The sequence below is a fragment of the Mastigoproctus giganteus genome, chromosome 8 (genome assembly GCF_048544385.1).
Source record: "Mastigoproctus giganteus isolate SK-2022 chromosome 8, ASM4854438v1, whole genome shotgun sequence".
In the NCBI taxonomy this organism is placed as follows: domain Eukaryota; kingdom Metazoa; phylum Arthropoda; class Arachnida; order Uropygi; family Thelyphonidae; genus Mastigoproctus; species Mastigoproctus giganteus.
The window spans coordinates 166,215,888-166,237,712 of NC_143582.1; the positions used below are offsets into that span (position 1 = coordinate 166,215,888).

General features: G+C 37.7%; 1 protein-coding gene across 1 annotated transcript in view; it reads right to left on the reverse strand.

Annotated features, from left to right (window-relative positions):
• The window catches only part of LOC150081985 (uncharacterized), a 56,979-nt gene extending 43,508 nt beyond the window's left edge, over window positions 1-13,471 (reverse strand). The window contains exon 1 of the mRNA XM_090379881.1: window positions 13,352-13,471. Coding sequence (XP_090236007.1) covers window positions 13,352-13,359 — 8 coding nt within the window. The 5' untranslated portion in view covers window positions 13,360-13,471. The remainder of the gene's footprint in view (window positions 1-13,351) is intronic.
• Window positions 13,472-21,825: the final 8,354 nt, after the last annotated feature.

Below are 21,825 nucleotides of genomic sequence, written 5' to 3' on the forward strand. Positions count from 1 at the left end.
TTGGGACTTAAACGTTGTGTTTCGATGAAGAGTGCATAGTAATCACTGGTAATGACAGATTTTTTTTTTGTCGTCCCAGTAACGCCTTTCTTTTTAACTACACTGCGCCAGCTCCCTCTCAGTGTACGGAGTTGAGCTATTAAACTTTCCTAGCTTCTTCCAGAAAGTCGTTTGTTATCTGAATAAGCATTCTTCAATCTTCGTTCCTGCAGTCTATCAGAAGATGAAATTTTCTATTACTTACCATGCTTTCACCAGCACATCTGATGCTTGTTGTAGATCGAGCATGCTTACTAACGTCTGTCGAATCGTCCCGTTGTCATGCAAATCTCTCTTCTTTTCAGCTTCTTTCTCTAAATTTCTCTATCAGCAGACATATTTTTCAGTACTCCTTCAAAATGTATCAATTGAGAGTGACTATTCTTCCTCTAAGTCTGCCAGCGGCAATAGAATTGAATTTCACGTTAGAATGTCTGCAATTTGTTTGGCTTATCATGCAATTCTCGTGAATCTTATCAGTTTTGTACTTACTACACACAAAATATACTGATTTCAGATTTATAATTTTTAAACAGGGAAAATAATATCTTAGTTTTTCAGATTTATTTATTTATCTAATGCACGTAACAGTTAGTATCCAAAACTACTGTGCAATGTACCAACGATGATAAAATATTGTAAACATTGAAGCATAATACATTTAATTATTCTTAATTGAATCGTATATGATTCAATAATAACAAATGAATAAACTATAAATATGCAATAATACTGGAATATAATAACGAATGTAAATAAAAGCATTATACAGTAGTTAGGATAAATTAAGTTTCTTCTTTTTTTTAACTGATTAAGCTATAACTGTCTTTGACTGTTTAAAGGTCGATTTATACTCAGAAAATTAACAAGTACAATATTTTGTGATTTTGTGTGTAAAGAATATTGCACGTAATCGAATTTAATTTTTTTTTTATCTGCTAAAGCTAAAGTAAGTGAAACAAGGTCCACGCAAGTTGGCAGATAGATGTCAGCAATGGTTTTATCTTTATTGCGTGGTCATTAGAACATGTGCCATGAATTTCCACAGTTTTGTTCGAACGCGGTAGTCTATCATTTGTTTTATGTGCATGTGCGAAGATTTTAGGCTAGGTTGTTTTTGTTCGTATTACCGGTGAAAGGTGAGTAATCTGTATGTTCTACGGGGTGTTCATTTTAAAACGCAACCGGAGTTTCACTACATAGTATTTGTTATAATAACAACCAAATATGTAAAACACAATGAGATAATTACTCAAGTGCAGTTCACAGAAGATACTGGTAGTGTTCACCATTCTGCTGAACCAAGTGTACTGACTCGTTTAATAATATACTTTGCCACTCGACGAAGAGTTGTTTGATTTAATTTTGCATTAGCCTATGAGATGTTAGTTTGCAGTTGTCCTTCGGTGTGAGAATTACTGTTGTAAACTAGTCTAGATGGGCCCATAAATCTGGTGGAGATAGGTCGAGAGACCTAGGGGCCATAAGCCCTGTGAAATCAACGGATCTCCAGAAAATTTTTGCAATAATTCCATGGTCTTTCACGCAGTATGGCAAGTGGCTCTGTCTTGCTAAAATCAGGAATGCCTCTCATCGACCTCATGTAAAACGATAAACTGTTTTAGATAGAGTAGAATATAGTTTTAGTTGTCAGACGCCCCCAGCGGTTTCTTCCATCTCCAAGATGTGTACTCCGTGCGTCAGAGCACTCTGTGAAGGCCAAAGGTTTCGAAAAGTGTGTGTGTTAATGTTGTGTAGTGTCGTGTTATGTTGTTCCTCTGACCATTTAGCCGTTGGGCCCCTCGTGGGACCCCCTGCTGCCCACCCTACGCCGCGTGAAGGCAGGTCAGGCATAGAGGGATCGCATTTATTCTGGCAGGCCCTGCCGCCTAACTTCCAGAGATTTCAGTGGCAAGGGCCTATTATGTAAAATAAAAATAAAACGATGAGTTAGACTGGAGGTAAAGACTGAAGAAGGGAGAGGGTAGAAATATGGGGATGATAGAGAGAGAAATCCCAAGGGTTCAGTGGGGCAAGATCCACCAGATGAAAGAGGGGGGGGGCTGTTTTAGAAAAGAGGTCTGTTTTAGTTAATGGTCTGATGTCACAGTGTCCTCAAAGAAAATTGGACCGATAATCCTGCACCGTGAGAACGCACACCAAACGCCAGTTTTAATCGCATGCAGTGAACTCACATGATGTACGTGGGGATTGTCCGAACTCCGTAATCCATCATTCTGAATATTAACATAGCGGCTCTGATGAAACCACGCTTCATAGGAAAAAAAAAAGTTTTGTCTAACACTTGAATGTTATGAACCAAGGATCTAAACTAATTACGGTTACGGAACTTACCCTCATGACCAGTAGGCTACAATCCATGCGGTGGGCATCCATGTGATGGGCATAGATACTAGACCAATTATAAATACAAATCTTAACAACCTACTGAATAATAATAAAAACGAGAGCACTTCCAAAAGTAAGGTAATACAAGTATTTGTAAGAAGAATTTTAATCGCCGTTATGAAATCATATGACAATCAAGTACTATTTTTCTGCGTAGTCATGTTGTGTATTAAAGCATTTGTAGCATTTTGAGATGAGATTGCCTACACTCTCGCCTAAAGGCTTGGATCACGGCGTATGACAACAGTTTTCGTTATCTTTTTTTATTTAAATGACAATAGTAGTAGTAGTAGTAGTAGTAGTGGCATGTGATGCAAGAAAGCGAATGTATGAGCTTATGCAGCATCAGCCAAAAAAAAAAAAAAAAAAAAAATCACACCATTCCCTCCAAATGCCTGTCCAGTTCCTCCTTAAATTTATTCAACCTATCAACTTCCACAACGGCAGATGGAAGTTTGTTCCAGCAATTAACCACTAGCTGGCTAAAGGCAAATTTCCGCACATCTATTCTACATCTGTCCTTTCTTAATTTGAATTTATGCCCCCTTAGGGTCGTAATCTGAACAAGTGGAAGGATCCCATCAGAATTCAGCGTGCTCAACCCATTCAAGGCCTTATACACCTCAATCAGATCTACATCCTTCCTAAAATGAGGCCTCCAGACCTGTACGCAGTACTCAAGGCGTGGCCTGACCATTGCCTTATACAGAGGGATAATCACCTCCTTTTCCCTGCTAGCAAAATTCCTATATATAATTGACAAAACCCCATGACCTGCCCTGGCAGCCTGTCTGCATTGCTCAGAAAACTTCATATCTGCCTGCACAATTACTCCCAGGTCTTTTTCATATTCTACCACCTTAAGTGTAGTACCACACAGTTGGTACGTTTCTCTGGGGTTACTTCTACCCATATGCAGTACTTTGCATTTGTCAAGGTTAAACTTCAGTTGCCACTTCTTAGCCCATCTGCCCAAATTATCTAGATCCTGTTGCAGTAGCACACTGCCATTACTGTCATAAACAACCCTGCCAACCTTTGTATCATCCAAACTTCGACACTAAGCGTGTGTACATTCATCAATATCATTGATAAATATACAAAACGACAGTGGACTCAACACCGAACCCTGTGGGACTCCACTAATAACATTAGTCCAAGAAGAGCAGCACCCATTGATTACCACCCTCAGTCTTCTCGCACTTAACCATCCTTTTATCCATTGTAGCAACTTACCCTTAATATCATTCCGCTCCAATTTGTACAATAGTCTTCCATGCGGAACAGTGTCAGTGTAAGGTTTAATATTAAAAAACAACACACTACAAAGTATTTTAAGATTTATTTTATTAAGCATTAAAAAAATTACAGCAAAAAATATTGAAATTAATAATATTAACAACTATACTGGTTTTTCATCAAAATAGCCTCTATGAGATATGGAATTCTGGCGATTAATTTATAATAGTGTCTTGTCTTGACTAACATTATTTAGTCTGCAAGGTTTTCCATAGATTTTCTGAAGATTGGCAGACTTCACATTCACAGATTTGCTGGTCTAGATTAGTGGTCGGCAACCTTTTTCTACGGGAGGTCAAATTTTCTTTTCGAATTATTTTTTCTTTTTCTTCTTTGGTGGGGCATAGCAGTCGGTAGGTAATAAAAACTATATGTGTAGATATTGTAGATTATGTAGAATGTAATTAATAAATAAAAAACAAATTCATGAATCTTTTATTTTTAAATTCAATTCTAAATACATTTATTTATATACACGCATTAATAATAATATTTAATGGTAAATTTTTTAAATATAATTTTTATTAATGAAGTGTAAAAATTTTTCATGGCTTCCTTGATGCTGAATTTCTTCAGAAAAGTTTAAATTTGATTGGTATTTTATTTTAACCGCATACACGATTCTGAATTGTCTCTTCCTAGACTGCTTCCTAATGGATTTAGCACATTTTTAATTTGAGAAAATATAGAATGGCGATTGATTTTTTTTTTTTATATACCGCAAGTTTTTGATGGAAGAGATGCCCAACATTCAAATATTGCTATTGATTTGAATCATTGTTTTGTTGTAATTCAAGAGGTCTTTGAATTTAGAACTTTAGAGTTCTTTAGAATTCCATCTGAAAATTTACAATTTCCTAAAAATTGAAAATACCGAAGTGTATTGTGCAAGATCCATTTCATTGATTTCTTCAGGATTCATTATGAATGAAAACATTCGACCGTGTAATTTAAAATTTTTGGAATCTTTCATTTTCAAATTCTATTTTTATGTTGCCGATATAATTGTTTAAAAAATTGCGTCGCGAATTTTTAATTTTTTAAAATGAATTTAAACGTTCGGCTACGGGTCAAACAAATCATGCTGGCGTATCACGTTTTGACCCTCTAACATAGGTTACCTATAAAGGGTCCTATAAAATCTCCATTAAGTTTAAGTCCGGCGTTAGGGTAACCACATCATAATTTGCAATACCACTACCACCCTCCTGTTGTTTATTTGTTAGAAAATCCTTGCACAGCTTAGAGCTGTGCTTTGGGTCATTGTTTTGTTATAATATAAAATTTCTTCCACAAAATCGAAGTCCAAAGGATATTGCATTATGTTCAAGAATGTTTTTATAGCCTTTTCTTAAAATTCTTTCATTTCTGACTATGTCACCCACTCCAGAAGCAACACCACTATGCTTGATTGTAAGCACTAAACAATGTGGCACCAAATTTTCTTCATTTGATCATCTCATATAAACTCTACGCTTGGATAAAAAAAATTTCAAATATGGATTTATCCTTCCACAGTACATTTTTCCACACTTCAATTGTCCAATGTTGATGGCTCTTAGCTTAAGCCAATCGTTTCTTTCGATTTTTCGCTTTTAAAAAGGTTTTTTAAACCACTAAACGACCATGAAATTCTGCTTGTTTAAGACGAAGTTTTACAATGGATGTAGACACGAGAGTTTCTGTTAAATTCAACTCGGTGCAGTAAATCATGTTATTGTCTTATCTTGTGCTTCCGTTGTTACGCGCTGCCGTCCTGATCGTTGTTTGTCCTTTAAACTGCCTGTCTCCTTGAATTGTCGAATGGCAGTTTGTCCTCCTTTTAATGAAACACCGAGTTTTCTCCAATTATTCTCATGGATTAACTTTCTTTACACAGAGTTATAATAACACTTCTTTTTTCAACGCTCATTTCTTTATTTTTTGTCATGTTTATCACTAAACACACAAAATTTACCCCAAACACTCTTTCCGAATGACGGTTGTTCGATTTTATAAGTTACAGCTCTTACTCAGTTTATATATTGCTAAATTCTCTAGAATCATCTACAAACTTCTATAACATTGAAACAAGACTCCCACTTTCTAGAATATTCTATAACCCTCTACAGGCGCCTCCGTAGCCAGGTTTGGAAGGAGCAGCAGTGCGTAGCACACGCTTCTTGATTAGACCGGGGTTCGAGCCCATCACCACCAAATACGGAGGATGCGGAAAGGTCAGGGAATGACCACCGCATATCCCGGAGCAATATGGCCTTAGTTGCTAATGCTCCTAAAAACCAAATAACAAACAAACATAACCCTCTACAATGTTCTATCATATCCCTCAAAATCCCGGTCTGAAACTTGTCGCCTCGTTACAGTAACTTGTCAACAACTGCATCCCACTATTGTGCATGCCATCTTGTGCAGTTTTGTCAATTGCTTGCGAACCGAGCGTGCACACTTTACAGAATCCAAGTTTTTCTGTGATAATCTCGTACAGTTGACTTGAGCAAACCAATCTTCTGTTCGAATTTTCACACGCCTTGGAAATAATATACTATTTCTCATGTTGATACCTGTTTGGCTAATTGAAGGTATGCCGCTCCTGATTCATCAGAAATGTTCACGCCCATTGATTTAATTCATTACGTGAAAATTAGAAAACAGACCAGTTTCTTTGTCATCACATTCTCACCATAGACAGCAACAAGTGCTTGACGAATTTCACTTGGTGTGATCCCATTTGCAAGAAAAGGTCGAATTAAACGCATTTCTATGCCGGATCACATTTCTAATGTCACTGCCATTTTGATTTACTTGCCAGACGTAAACATTAAACAACATGCACCTCTTTGCACTTTTCATAAGCACCTACTCGTTTCTCGATTGTCATGTATTTTCATAACGGTATGATTAAAAATCTTTCAAAAAGACCGATGTTACCTTACTTTTGATATCGCCTGTTCTAAATAACAAGTTTTTTTCTCGGGCAAATGATAATTAAGCCTTCTGTTGGCCTCTATGTGTCTGTCTATGGCTACTTTACTGTTTTTACAGTTAGTGTACTCGAGAGCAGCTCTGCTAAGTTCAATCAAGGAATGTTATACTCAAAAATAGTTCACTGACGATGGTTTGCTATCTCTCAGCCACCTTAGTCTGAACTTTATCTGATACAAACGAACCATATGCTCATCTTTCTTGGGACACTGTTCCCACTCGTGGTGAATATGCCCATACTTCATAGTGACAGATATATAACCAGATATATTTATTTATATATAATTATAAATAAATAAATATTATTTATTGCATAAAGTTCAATTGCGAAATTGAACAATACCGTTGTACAAAGCTTAAAAAAAAAAAAAAAAAAAGTTCGGGGAGTTCTTAATGATCAGCGCCAAGTAGCTCTCCTTCAGCTTCAGGTACACTGGGATAGACTTCATGGATGGCCAATAAATTGTCTAGTATGTAAAGCATGTTTTAATGTAGCAAAGTGCAAGTTCTGGGAGCTTAAGTGGCCACGGCTCTCTTGAATAATACAAAAGAAAGACACATGAGACGCTTACTTTGTCTATAAAGGCGATGTGCCAGGAGTTTTAAATGCAGTTTAAATAAAATAAAGATTGAGACATCGAAAACATCACCAACATAGACGAAGTGAATTTCAAATCCAAAGAAGTCAATCACCACAGCGATTGACTTCTTTGGATTTCACTTCGAAACAGCAAACGAGCACAAATCCAAGCTAGAAATTTAGTGTTCGCTGAACTGGCAATGGGATTACAATAACTCTTCAATTTTGGAATCAGTGGGATTATTTGATGAATGTTTATGTATGCGTAATTTTAAGAGGGTGAAAAAAAAAGCATCTCGAATATTTTCCCAAACTAGTGACTTAAGTTGAGATGCTCTCTAGATGTGATGATTAAGTATTCTTTAAAACAAGACGTTCGATAGTCGATTCTCGTTTTATGATGAAAACTCTGTAATTTCGTTAAAAAACTTTGAAAATCAGGGAGAGAGCTGCCGGATAACTGTGGATATGAATAACAAATGACAAACGGGGTAGATCCGACAGAGGAGGTTTGCATAGGATAAATTTCTTACAAAACCGGGTTTGGGGCATAATTTCGAAATGATGAATGTGAAAATAATATGATGTGTTTCAATCATATGGATGACGTGGTCTTTCTCATTCTTATATTTAACTATCAATGAATACTGATACTATCAACAAGTAAATGAAATTTCAATATTACACTGCTATTGAAAAAGCTCTTTACTTGCATAAATAAATAGTTTTTGCTTCTCTTGTAGTGTAGTTTATACACCTGAAATGATGGAGTTAATTTTTTTTATTCAGAAGTATCTTGATGGAATTCCATAGGAATTCTACATATCTTACTCAGTAAAGTATTGTAAAACTGTATTTTATTTAGTTTATGGTTCGGATTACCACCAGCTGAAAATCAGGACTCATAACAGCCAAACATGCACTTAAATCCTTTACTTTTATTGTATTTCTCTTTTAAAAAATAAAGAAAAGTTAATTAAATTTTTACAGTGAAAAAAATAATTGAAGTCGCTGGCAGATAATCACATTCCAAAGAAAGGAATTTGCATACGAAACAACGTAACAGTTCCCTCAGGTTGCACCACGGATAGTGAGTGGCATACTACGTAAGACGTCAGCCTTGGAGGACCTATGGAATTACGTAATTACCGTAATTGTCTAGCTGTAAGTTGGTAATTAGTTGCCTTACCATCCTTTGTATATATCTGAGAGCAGCCTCTTTGCTTCTTGAAAGGCTACTGTTTAATATTTAATTAATTATCTCCATTTGTACAGCATCGTCTTTCCTACTATAATTTGAAACTTCGTTCCTATCGTTACCTGGCTTTCAGGATATTTTTTTTTCTTGCAACTTCCATTTTGCGCTTGACATTGTACGGATGCCTATTTTAGAAACTTAATTATCAGTTCCGTGTATTGTTTTTAAACAAGATCTCTTTGCTCTTGATTCCACAGTAATTAATTATTTCGGTTAATTCAGTAATGCAAATCAACTTTGAAATGTGACCCCTCCATCCTCCGATTCTATGATGGTAAATATACCTGTATCTCTCGGTATAATCTTAAAAAGATTTCCTCTCCTCTCCTTATAGTCAGAATTCATCTTAAAATACACTCTTTCTTCGATTTACTCTCCTACTGAATAAATGGTGGCATCAACCACTATTTGCAAGTGACTGTATCCATTTTCACCTTTGATAATACAGTGTATTCAGCTAAGAATCTGAACAGTTCTCTTGCAAGAAATAGTGAACATAGATTATTACAAATATTACAAACGATAATATACTCGTGAATGCATGTTACTATTAATGTATTGGTACCCTAGCTCTCTGTTCGGTGAAAACATTAATAAATTTAGTAACAAAATAAAAACAGTGTTGTTTTTTACAAAAGGTCGCAACCCTATTACTATTGCAGCTCGTTGTTATTCTGATAGTAATTATTAATTGCATGCAGTGTGTATGTGTAGATTCTTGAGAACAGGAAATGATCCGCTGTAAACCTCTGTTCCATAAGTCACCATTCTTGTCTTCGCAAGAAAATGAGTTGATTTATAATAGAGCCCATCACGTTGTTCTGCTATCACGAATAGAACGAGAACACATCTCATGAAAAGGTGTAGTCACGTTCTCGCTGTTTCTAGGCACCGTTTCATGATGGTAGCCACCTGTCCTCCTCCACATACAGCTGATTAGCTTTAGATATGCAAAAGTGATCACTTGGAGTTTCCTGAAAGAAACCATTTGGTTACGTCATTGAAGACAGGTGGTTAGCGTGAGACAGCGGCTGGAATTTAAGTCGCAGCTATTTCGGCTTTGTTGAATTATGTTCATTAAATCGGTTAATCCAAGCAAATACAAACAGAAATCACAGTTCAGGAATATATTACACTATTTTCATATTTTTTCACTATTTTGTAACACTAAAAGGTGGTGGCAACTAGATAATAATAACAACAAAGCAGTTTATTTTCATGTAGTTACTGATACAGTAAAACGTCGTCCAATTGTATGACGTTTTTCCAATACCTGTAGTAACTGGAAAATTCTATTCGCGAAGCGGATTTTTATCGATATCTTCAAGAGACCGACCGGTCTGTGTTTATACAAAGTTGCCGAGATCCTTAAGTATATCGTGCTTGTTTAATAATACCATAGAAAATATCTTTCGCGTTCTATTCAATTTCGCTCAAGCGAATGTCTGTACGACATTCTGGACAATAATATGTCTTATTTTTTGATGTAAGATGAATTAATTTCTTATTTTTCTGCACAATATTTCATTATAGTTTTTATTGCTGGTATTTTTATTTTCAGCACACCTTCTATTTATTGCTTCATGCATTTGAAGTTAAAACTTCAGCACGTTGAATATTGCGCTTCCGAAAGCCTGTGCTATATCAATGTGAACGGTCTGCACATCTAAGGTAAGTAGGTTCTTATTCCAATAATGTAAAATGTTTAAGAGATATAATGAAGTCTGCTTAATCCAGTTCAAAAATATTTGTCTTAGGTAGAGAGCGGTTTGTTGGAGAGAGAGAGAGAGAGAGAGAGAGAGAGAGAGAGTCCTGTGTCAAAAATAAGACAGTATCCTTAGGATGCGACTGTTTTCTGCATAAAGATGGTATTTTGAGGTCATTAACGAAAGTTGGGCTAAAGCTTCTATTTGTTGTAAAGCTAGTTATTTCTGGAGTTCTCAATATTAGTTTGCGACCTCAGTGCATAAGACTACTTGCCAAACCCCAGCATTCATCTAAGCGTTTAATGCAATCATGGGCTAACTTCAAGAAGGTCAAGCACTGTCTATTAAAAAAAAAAAAAAAAAAAAAAAAAGAGGTGTATGACGATTGTGAATAAAATATATTTCTGGTCTATCACAATGAATATTCCAATGATTAATTTTGCAATGTCCTTTTTTATTTTGAAATCATATTTTCTTTGATAAGGTCGCCAGTGTTATTCCCGCTTTTGCACTTTCCTTGCTTCTTCACCGTGACTCTCTCTCTTTTGGCTTCCTTTTGTAATACCTTTCCCTTATTAATCGCTGATAAATGAGACATAATTTTATTTTCTTTGCAATATTCAAGGCTTTATGCTTATAGCTACATTTCAACAGGAACAAGATCTACACCCATCAGCCTGCTCCATTTGGTATATTTTATTCATTTTTTACCTGCATGGCTGAATTATCACTTGGATTTTTCTGTTGCTGGATGATCAGAGTAAAATGTTTTTAACTGCATGGAATCTGTCAGATGTGTAATTTTTATGGCCTCGATTAACAAACTACTGACATGACATGTTTATGAACAAACGTCGCATACGCGTAGCTGAGTCAACTTTCCACTGCTATGCAAATTATGTTTTTAATAGAATTTATAAAATAAATAGCATCTTTCCCCGAATATCAACTTGTCCCAATCGCTCTTCAATTAGTGTGTAACCTGAAATTATTGCACTGTGATAAATATTTTCTTTTAGAACTTGCTTGCATTAGGAGATTGATATATCGAGTTTTTAAAAATTAAAAATGTATATGTATTTTAGAATGTAATCCACAACGTCTAGTTTCAACAGGAATGGGTAGTAAGTTACATTTTCCAAAATAATGGCAACTTTGAATTAAATACCTTGACACCAGAGACGTGCTTTACAGTGTTACGTGTCCCCCCTCCACGTACTTTCCACTGCGATGAGCGAGCTGTTATGAAGAGATTCCGTGATTTGAGAGCTGGAAGTGGAAAGCCAGCGCTTTATCAACTGCGAGACCATCTTGCTTCTCGCGGTGGACTGTCCCCTGGTGCCCACTAATGACCACGATCAGGGATTTAGTGTTATGTACGTTATTATGAATCCAGATAGATTATACCTTGTCTCGATATATCTTGGATGCCATTAAAATGAATAACCCATTTGCCTCTTGTCAGGCAAACGAAGTCACAGAAGGATTTTAAATATAATCTCGCGCTTGAGACATTCTGTAGACTACTCGGACAGGAACAAATTTTGATGATAAATCCTTCCCTCTCTTCCCAGTGTGGTATTTTGGCGATATTTGCGTGTGTTTTAAAAATTCAGAAATATAATAGGTTAGGAATATATTTTGTAGAAAACTGCTGACAGTTTTTGACAAATAATAATTTTCTGTTTATAAAAATTCTTCCCATGTATTTATTTATTTTATTTTATTTTTTTCGATTTATTTCTGATAACTCACTTTTTAATATCATAAATGTAGTTTTTCAATTTTATTTCACAAACTTTCGGTCTTCCTACGCTTTGAGAAAAGAGCAGATCCAGCTTTCTCGTATGGATTAACAATTGCATCGAAAAGCATTCTTAAGAAATAGCTATCTCTTAGAGAATTGATTTTGGAACTGTGGTTTGCAGTGATTGTCTCCGAATAAAATTATGCTACAGATTAAGTTTCTTGATTTTGCTTGTAGGAGTTCTGGAAAAATAAGCAAAACTGTCAACTACCTTAGAGTACTTGGGAATAGTTATACTTTATATCAGCCTAAATACAAATTTTATCGTCTAAAAGATTTTTGTAGTCAGTCATAGTTAACTTCAGATTGGGAACTAATTGTATTGCTAAGTGAAGTAGAGTTGAGTTAGTTTCTGGAGGGGATAGTCCTTAAACAAGAGGGTGTTCCGCTGTGTGCCATCATTCTCTGTGAAGGATTTTCTTTGGCCGAATTCTGTGAAAGTCCAGCTGTTTTTCTCTAAGCTTACCTGAGTTTGTCCGGAATGATTACCGCTACAGCGGTTTCAGGAAGATAGGGCTCTGTGTTCCTGTATGATAACAATCATAACGTGTACGTTCACGCGTTTCCGACTTTCTCTTTGAACTCATGCATATAAAGACTTGCGATCACGGCATATTTCGTGATTCAGATCGCACTTAAATTCGTATCAACTTTCAATAAACGTGTAGCCGTTTCTGAAAATTTCTTACCCCTGCGTACATAATATTATTTCATATAATATTTTAGCTCAGAAGTCTTGACGATGTGTTGTTTCACGTAATAACAGAATATGTTTTGTTATTCAGAAAAAGCTGTAATAATCACGGGAGAGAAAGACAGTATTCCCACCGGCAGAAATCGGCTCACCACAAGCCCCGAATGAAAAGGCCTTTAAGGACTCCTCCAGTTTCCAAACGGCATTCGAACCTAGTCCTCTCCGAACCACTCCGACAAGTGGCGAACCCACTATGCAAATGCGCGCATCACAAACGATGTATCTGAATTTATCTGCTAGTTGTACAGAGTACAGATATCAATTTCATCAAGACGCACGCTCAAAACTGCATCGCTATTTGCCTGCGATATTCACACCATCATGTACGTCATACCTGACTGACACGGAAAACATCAAAAATTAAAATTAAATAGTAATTAAGTGATTTTATAAGCAGCAATGTTGTTAGTGATATGTCATTTGCACCACTTTACTTACTTTCACAGGAACAATCTGGTCAAATTCTGGACAAATTCTGGTCATAAACTTGGGTGTCAAATTTTAAAGGTCAACTTACGGCAGCATATCAGAGGCGACGATGTCCAAGGAGCGGATGCTGAGGCAGCTGTATACGATCCACGTATCTTCACTACGCAGCCATCTGACCGGCCAGAAGGGAACCGGTTTTGTGGTACACCTAGCGGCTATGTCGATGGTGGAATGTGCGGGAACGGCAGTAGGAGCAGGGTCACATGCACTATTCTACAACAGTGCGTGTTAGTTGTTTTCCTAAGGTGGCGACCTCACCCCCAACTGCACCTTCACCTGTTTTGGTTCCTTGTCACTAGGTGGCAGAGTAGACTAACTCCAGAGATGTGGGTGGTGGTGGTTAGGATTGGTGGGGGTAGGGGAATCACGAAGCAACCTGCCAATAGTCATGTACGTATATGAAGTAAAGTTCAGTGTCGGAGCCATCATTTAGCAAACTCGAATAGCCTCTAGGTGGATTAGTCACTTGTCGTTCAAGGTCACTGCTGGGATATGAACGTAGCAAACTTTTATTGAACACTTTGAATGTTTTTATTTTTCTCTTATTGTTATATATGCTGTTTTGTTATTGCCCGGCAATACTTGTCACAAAGAGGCAAATGAATACAGTAATAAAAATTTAAATCCGCTGAAGTTTATCGAATAATTCGATAACTGTTGGGGGGGGGAGAGACTGACTGACTGCACCTCTTTGTGATTCTTGTTTTTAGGTATAAATTATAAATCTTTCTTACATGAATAAATATGAAGAATAATGTGTATTCTGCCGGTGTATGCACATGTAAAATATTGGCAAACAATCACAGTGTGTGTAATGATTGCAATATCCTTGAACAATTTCAGTATTGTTGTCCTGCTCAGGGACGAGCTTTGGGAGATAATACGAGCCCTAGGGTAAGCAACCTCATTGAATCGACCTTTCTCTACCCTATAGTGGTACCCGGTCTCAGTAGCGTTCTTTGCCTCTGGGCCCTTTTTCGGGTTCGGAGGCAAAGAACATTGTTCGGGCCCCTACTTAATTAATGAAAATTACAAAAACAGGAGACAGCCAAAGACTCCGGGCCCCTAAAGGGCCCGGGCCTGGAGGAAATTGCCTTGTTTGCCTACATAGTAGCTACGCCACTGCCCGGACTCTATATCCCTACTCCCTCTCCCGGCCTGGATATTGTGGAGTATTGTGAGAGTCTCTTCTCCTAGCTCCCGGTGCCGCGAGCAGGACTAAGAGCATAATGAGGGAAGGGGGTTGGGGTGGGAGGTGAGTGAACCTAGAATGGTAGCGATCTGGAAGTCCAGAGATCGAATTTATCGAATAGGATAGGTTGGTGTCGAATGTTGAATCCACTACTTTTATAAGTATTTGGTCGTCCGTGAGAAGTTCAAATGTAAATAAATCATTACTCTCCTATAGAACATAAACATTCACAGACTATGGGGAGAGGAGGCATGTTCATCCATTCCACGAAATTTATGAAACCATATATAAAATATAAAAATACCTTTTATGATATAACGCTTTTATTATGATAATCTAATTTTTTTTTCAAGATCTTTGTTTCCAAATAAAATTATGGTGACGAAGATCTTGAAAATAGCAAAATAAGCTGAAATATAAACACGGGAAAGCTCGCCAAGTTCCCTCCTTCTACAAACTATCCATCTTCATAAAGTCTTTCTATCTGTTGGAGGGTGCTCCAAAACTCTCTTTGGATCTAACTGGCAAGTCTGAATTTAAACCCATATAATAATGTGTGCTTCATGTATATAATATCCTCCTGCCTTTGTACACACTAATAGCCTAGACCGTGGAAAATTTTTAGTTGTAGGAAAGTGAATAGTATATGACTGAAGAATATAAAGTTACTGCTCGAGTTATCCGAGCGCGATTTCCCGTCCGTGCTAATAAAGGCCCTGGACAGGGTAGATATATGTATCCGTAATGTATACAAATACTCAATAATCTTATAATTAATCTCCCGCTTAACAATATTGTCTTATACTTAAACTTTTATAATCTTAAACTTGTAGGTAACTGGATAATATATGTGAAAGGGTATCTCGTCACCATTCCACCCTAATTCACTATTTCAGAAAAATATATTCTCCGACAGTCCATAAGTACAGCGTGCATCGTTTCAATAGTTTCCTGTACATACACTGAGTGATCACTCAATTATGACCCCCTACCTAATACTTCGTAGGTCCTCCTTTTGCCCTCAGTACAGCAGCTATCCGACGTGGTATTGATTCAACAAGATGTCGGAAGCGTTCAGGTGGTATGGCCAAACAAGCTGTGTGTAATGCGGTCAGCAATGCAGGTATGAAGATGATTGGTGTATCCAGATGCCTGATATGCCTTTCCATAGTGTCCCACCAGGGATTGATATCGGCGGAGTTCGGAGGCCAGTCGATATTCTGGAAGTCAGAACTGTGTTCCTCAAACCATTCCTGCACAACAAGTTCCCGGTAGCTCGGCGCATTGTCATCTTGGAAGACACCATCGCCATTCGAGAAAAAGTGTAACATAGCGGGGTGTACACAGTCAGCAAGCAGTTGACGAAAGCAGAGACCACTGATACTTTGTTCCGCATGCATCAGGGATCCACGTTCCTGCCAGTGAAACATGCCCCACACCATACAACCGCCTCCACCGGCCTGCACTTTTGATACTATGCATGGTGGATCAAGGGCCTCATATTGTTGACACCAAATCCGTACCCGACCGTCCACGATGTGAAGTAAATAACGTGACTCATCCGACCAGCATACCTTCTTACAGCCTTCTAACGTCCAACTTGCATGCTCTTTGCACCAGACGAGTCTTTTACGCCGATGAACCTTAGTTACGAGAGGATGCCATAGGGATCGTCTGCTAGTGTAGCCCATACGTGCAACACATGGTCATGCCAGATGTTGTTCCGGGTTTGCCCATGTTGTATTGGGTAGTCAGCTCTTCAACTGCGCTGCGCCTATTCGCCTGCACGAGTCGTTGGACCCGGCGCTCACCTCTAACATCAACCTTTTGCTGACCTTTGCGGTTTTGCCGTCGGGTCGTTGTTTGACCATTTTGACGCATCCTGGTACACTTTAACTACGGCGGCTGTCGAACACCTCACCAGTTCAGCCGTTTGGGAAATCGAGGCACCAGCTCGTCGAGCACCCACAATCTGCCCTTTATCAAAGTCCGATAAATCCTTCCCTTTACCCATCAGGCTCGGAATTTCACTACCTACTGAACCACTGACACCTTATCTATGCTACGTAAGTCAACTAACTCCGCACTCTCGCACCTCACGTTGTGATCGGGTCGCATTCAGTTTTTAATAAGGGATGGTCATAATTCTGTGATCACTCAGTGTAGATAGACCAGTAGATATACACAAATACAGAAACCTCATTACTGAGAGAAAGAAGACTGAATAAGTGGTTTGTTTCATATATTTAGGGAGTATAGTAGATAAAGAAAGGAAAATTGATAAGGAGATTTGTAGAAGAGCAGACCAAGGAAGAATGTTTTTTCACCATGTAGATCTAGTTTGGAGAAAGGAGATGCCTAAAAAGTGTAAGATGGTACTTCATACAGCTTATTATCTACCATTAATAACGTATGGATCGGGATCATGGGTAATGCGGGAGAACGATATTATCAAAATGCAAGCAGTAGAAATGAATAGCGGTGTCATTGTGTGGAAATACCAGGAGAGACAGAGCAGGAATCGCGACCATGCGGAAGAAACTGGGCGAATGACGATTACAAGAAAAGATTGAGAGGAACAAACTGAGATGGTATTGGACAAATCTTGATACTTCCGTGTATCAAGATTTTTATGTATCAAGCGGATAAATGTGGCGAGACTGGAAAGAATGGAATTTTAGTAAGAATAGAGCAGAGGGATAACAGCCACTTGAAGACAGTAGTAAACCAATATGATTAGAATATGGAAAGAGTGATAACATTTCTTAAATTAAGAGGTAGAAAGAGCATCTCAGTAAGAAGTAAAATCTTGTATGGACATAAAGTTATACTATTACCCTACTGCAATAAATGCATAAACCTTTGAAGAATAAAATAATTTTAAAAGCAAAATCTCCGTCGTATTAGTATTAGTAATGGCTGCATGGTGCAAGAAAGCCTATGGCTTATGCTGCACCAGCCAAAAAAAAAAAAAAAAAAAAAAAAAAAAACCGAATAAAACAATGATAAAAAAAATAAATAATAATAAAAATTAATAAAAGAAAAAAAAATTAAACCTATCATCCTATGCGCTTCCCTTACCCGAAGGTATATCCAGATGACCTTTGAATTTCCCCAGACTGGCAGCCTCTATCACCCATGTAGGCAACTTATTCCAGTAATTTATAACTCGCTGGCTAAAATAAAACTTCCTGCAGTCCAATCTAAACATTTCCCCCCGTACCTTGAATTTATGTCCTCTAGTTCTAGCATCATTTATAATCTTGAAAATTTCGTCCTCATTCATTTTACTGATGCCTCCAGAGCCTTAAACACCTCATTCAAATCTCCTCTAAGGTGTCTAGTTTCCAAACTCTGCAACCCACATATTCGAAGTCTTTCTTCATAAGGGCCCTTTTGCCGATCTCACTAGGCGAGTTACCCGTCTTTGCACCCTTTCAAGAAGCTCGATGTCTTTCTTTAGGTGCGGTCTCCACACTTAAACACAGTATTCCAAGTGTGGTCTAACAAAAGCCTTATATAATGGGACTATCTCTACTTGCAAAAGTTCGATAGATCATTGATAGGACACCATGGGCCTTCCTTGCAACCTGTTTACAATGCTCAGAGAATTTCATGTCTGACCGTATAGTAACACCCAAGTCCCCTTCCTCCAGTACTGGGTTTAGTTGAACTCCACCAAGTGAATAAGTTATTTTGGGATTACACTTTGTTCGATTAAAGCATAGCTGCCATTTTTCTGACCATTCCTGAAGTCTATCTAGGTCTCTCTGAAGAAGCTCAGCTTGACAGTGATCATTAACTACTCTACCAATTTTAACATCATCTGCAAATTTAGACATCACCTGCAAATTTAGACATCAGGCCGTCTGTCCCTTCATCGATGTCGTTTATGAAAATTAAAAACAACAGTGGGCCTAATACTGATCCTTGGGGAACCCCACTTCGTACATCAACCCAATCTGAGGAATAGCCATTTATCACAACCCTCTGCTTTCTGCCCTGAAGCCACCCTGCTATCCATCTGAGGATTTTCCCAGTGATTCCAACCTGTTCGAGCTTATAAAGCAACCGCTCATGTGGGACTGAGTCAAAAGCTTTACTGAAATCTAAATAAACAATGTCGAAATTATTCCCTAAATCCAGCTCGTGAGTGACCCTTTCAAAATAGCGAATCAGATTTGTCACGATTTTTACTTTACAAAACCATGCTGAGTATCCTTGAGAATTTCGATTCTCTCCAAATGATCCTGAATTCCACCCTTGATCATTGCCTCCATGATTTTCCCTACCACTGAAGTCAGACTGACAGGTCGATAATTTCCCACTTCACTCTTAGAGGCATCCTTTTGTATGGGAGATACATTGTCACTTTTCCAATCCAACGGAATCTCCCCATAATCTAGTGATGCTCGCATAATTAGCCTCAATGGTTCAATGCACTCACTTGCCGCCTCCCTTAACATTAAACGGTATATTCCATCAACTCCAGGAGCCTTACTGGCCTGTAGGCTCGAAAGTGTTTTCATTAAATAATCTTGCGAAATTTCAATATCATTAATTACATATTTTTCAACTTCGCTCCCACAATTTTCCATTGCCACAAAAGGTTTTTCATTTGTAAATATCGATGCAAAATAACTGTTGAGTTCATCTGCAACGGCAGCTGGTGTATTTAATATTATCCCCTTTCCCTTACGTAAAGGTCCGATCTGGTTTGTCCTGCTCTTCTTGTCATTTATATATGTGAAGAATTCCTTATCCCCTCCATTTGCTCTGTTTGCTAGTGATTTCTCATAAACTGCCTTTGCCTGTCGAACCTTTTCTGTGGCTCTATTACAGATCTTGTAGCTGTTATAGGCTTCAGTACTTTTTATTGCTCTGTAACTTTCCATGCCACCTTTTTCTGCTCAAGTAATGTGGCAACTTCACTATTCATCCAACTTGGAACCCTCGTCGTGGAGTATTTTTGTATTGATAAATACGCATTCAAGGCATCTGTGATTAATGTTTTAAAAGCATACCACAGTTCAATTGTATTCGTTCTCTGTGCGATATCTACCCAGTTAATAGAGGCCATGTAGCACCTTAAGGCAGCGTAATTTCCTTTTCTGAAATTAAAACCCATTCCTTTGCCTTTTACTACTGCTACCTCTCTCTCTTCATCATCCACTGTAGAACTCCGTGATCACTTCCTGCTACTGGTTCCTGTACTGTCAGCCCTGTTATGTCATCTGATTCATGTGTGATGATGAGGTCTAGGATATTCTTTTCTCTAGTACTTTCCCTGACATGTCGTTACAAATAACAGTCATCTAGTTGATTTAAAAATTTTGTTCCCCATGTCGAGTTTCCTTCCCATTTTCTCCAATCAATTAGAGGCAAATTGAAATCACCTATAATAAGACATTGACACTTACTTGTCCATTCCATTTTCATGTAGAGGCTTTCGTCATAATCTTCACAATCATCTGGTCTGTAGATTATTCCTACTTGCATTATACCTTTGTTTCCAACTATCTCACACCATACAGATTCTATACTAGCACGTGAAACGTCTGATTCCGGGAAAGCTATTGTCGCACTCAGGCTGCTTCTGATAAGAAGCATTACCCCACCACCCCTTCTATCTACCCTATCCTTCCTAAATACATTATACAAGCCGTACTGAAAGTCATCATCCCCTATTTCCGGGTGGCACCACATTTCCGTAAGCCCTATTATGTCCGCGTTACTTGTTTTAACCATCAGTTCGAATTCGCTCATTTTATTGACAACACTTCTAACATTACTATATAAAAAATTAAGACTTACTGTTCTTTATATATTTAACAACCCTAGCATAACCCTTGAAGATTTGTAGGCTCGCTTCCCTGGCATTAGCTACCCGCTCACTTGAAACGTTTCTGCCCCCAGAACATCTAGATAATATGTCCAGTTGGGGTAACAGATAAGATCTCTTGAGGTATGTGCAAGAGTTACTTTGACCAATATTATCAGATAAACGCGTATATACCTCTGTATATGAGAAATCACTAGCAAACAGAGCAAAGAGAGGGGATAAGGAATTCTTCACATATATAAATGCCAAGAAGAGCAGGACAAAATATACCTATTAGTGGATATTTGTTACAACAGGCTCTCGTACATGTTATAATTAACCCGCACTTGCGGAAAATTGTAATAGCGCAATTTTGTCAAAATATTTTTAAAATACAAACCTATGATAATAGTCACAATTCTTGCAAAAGTATATCTACATTCATAAAAGAACAAATATTCTTCTATTCTGTTCCAAATTTCGGCATCGTTTCATTGAAAATTGTTTCATTATAGAAGCATATACAAAAAAAAAAAAAGAAGTTACAATTGACACTGGTCCCTCCTCATGTCGTATCGAGGTATGTCTTTGTGAAGATGAAGAGCACTCCATATAGAACAGCTATGCCATTCCAAAAAAAAAAAAAGAATAAACTGTTTTAAAAATATTCTTTCGTAATAGGTGAATTTGCACTACAACAAATAAACAGCACGTATTCATAATCAATATTTGAAGTAAATAATCCTGAGGTTTAGGTTTGGGTTTTTCTGACGCTTCAGGAACGAAGGCCATAATACGCTAGAATGAGGTAAAAACAATAAAAAGGTTTTTAAAATTTTTAAATATTAAAATGTTGGTATTAATACCAGGATTCCACCTCATGGGTCGGGCATTTACGCTTCCGGTACGTCCGGTTCCATTTGCATATGATTTGCTCTTCTATTTATGTCTTTATGCCGTCATATTCTGATTTAATATCCCCACCTCATGAGTCGGGCATTTATGCTTTCGGTACGTCCGAATACGTGGTTTGCTGTTCTTTTTATGTCTTGATGCTTTTATTAGTTATTTTATAGAGAGAGAGATAGTGATCATCCGTGATGGCCAAACTACACTCGAGAGACTGTCATACTGTTTTTCAAGGCTGATGGTAACGCCTTGTTATTGTAAATCGTACTGCTCCACAGGAGCAGATCTTAATGGGAGGAGGGAGATTTGCCCAGAACTTTTCACATAATGCATTGCTATAGTGAGACACGTTCAATCAAATTCAGGTACAAAGTACTACTAGTTTGCTGACCATTCTGTCCAAAGAAATTCCTCACTTTGAAGTAATTTTGATAACGGAGCCGTATGTGGAAGAGAAATGTATCGATCAAAATGAATTCAGGGCCGAATGCACCAGTTAAAGTGCTTACATATATTTAAGGACTTTGTTTCTATACCTTTGAGCAATCAAGGGCCTTTCTTAAAGAGGTGTTGATCGGTC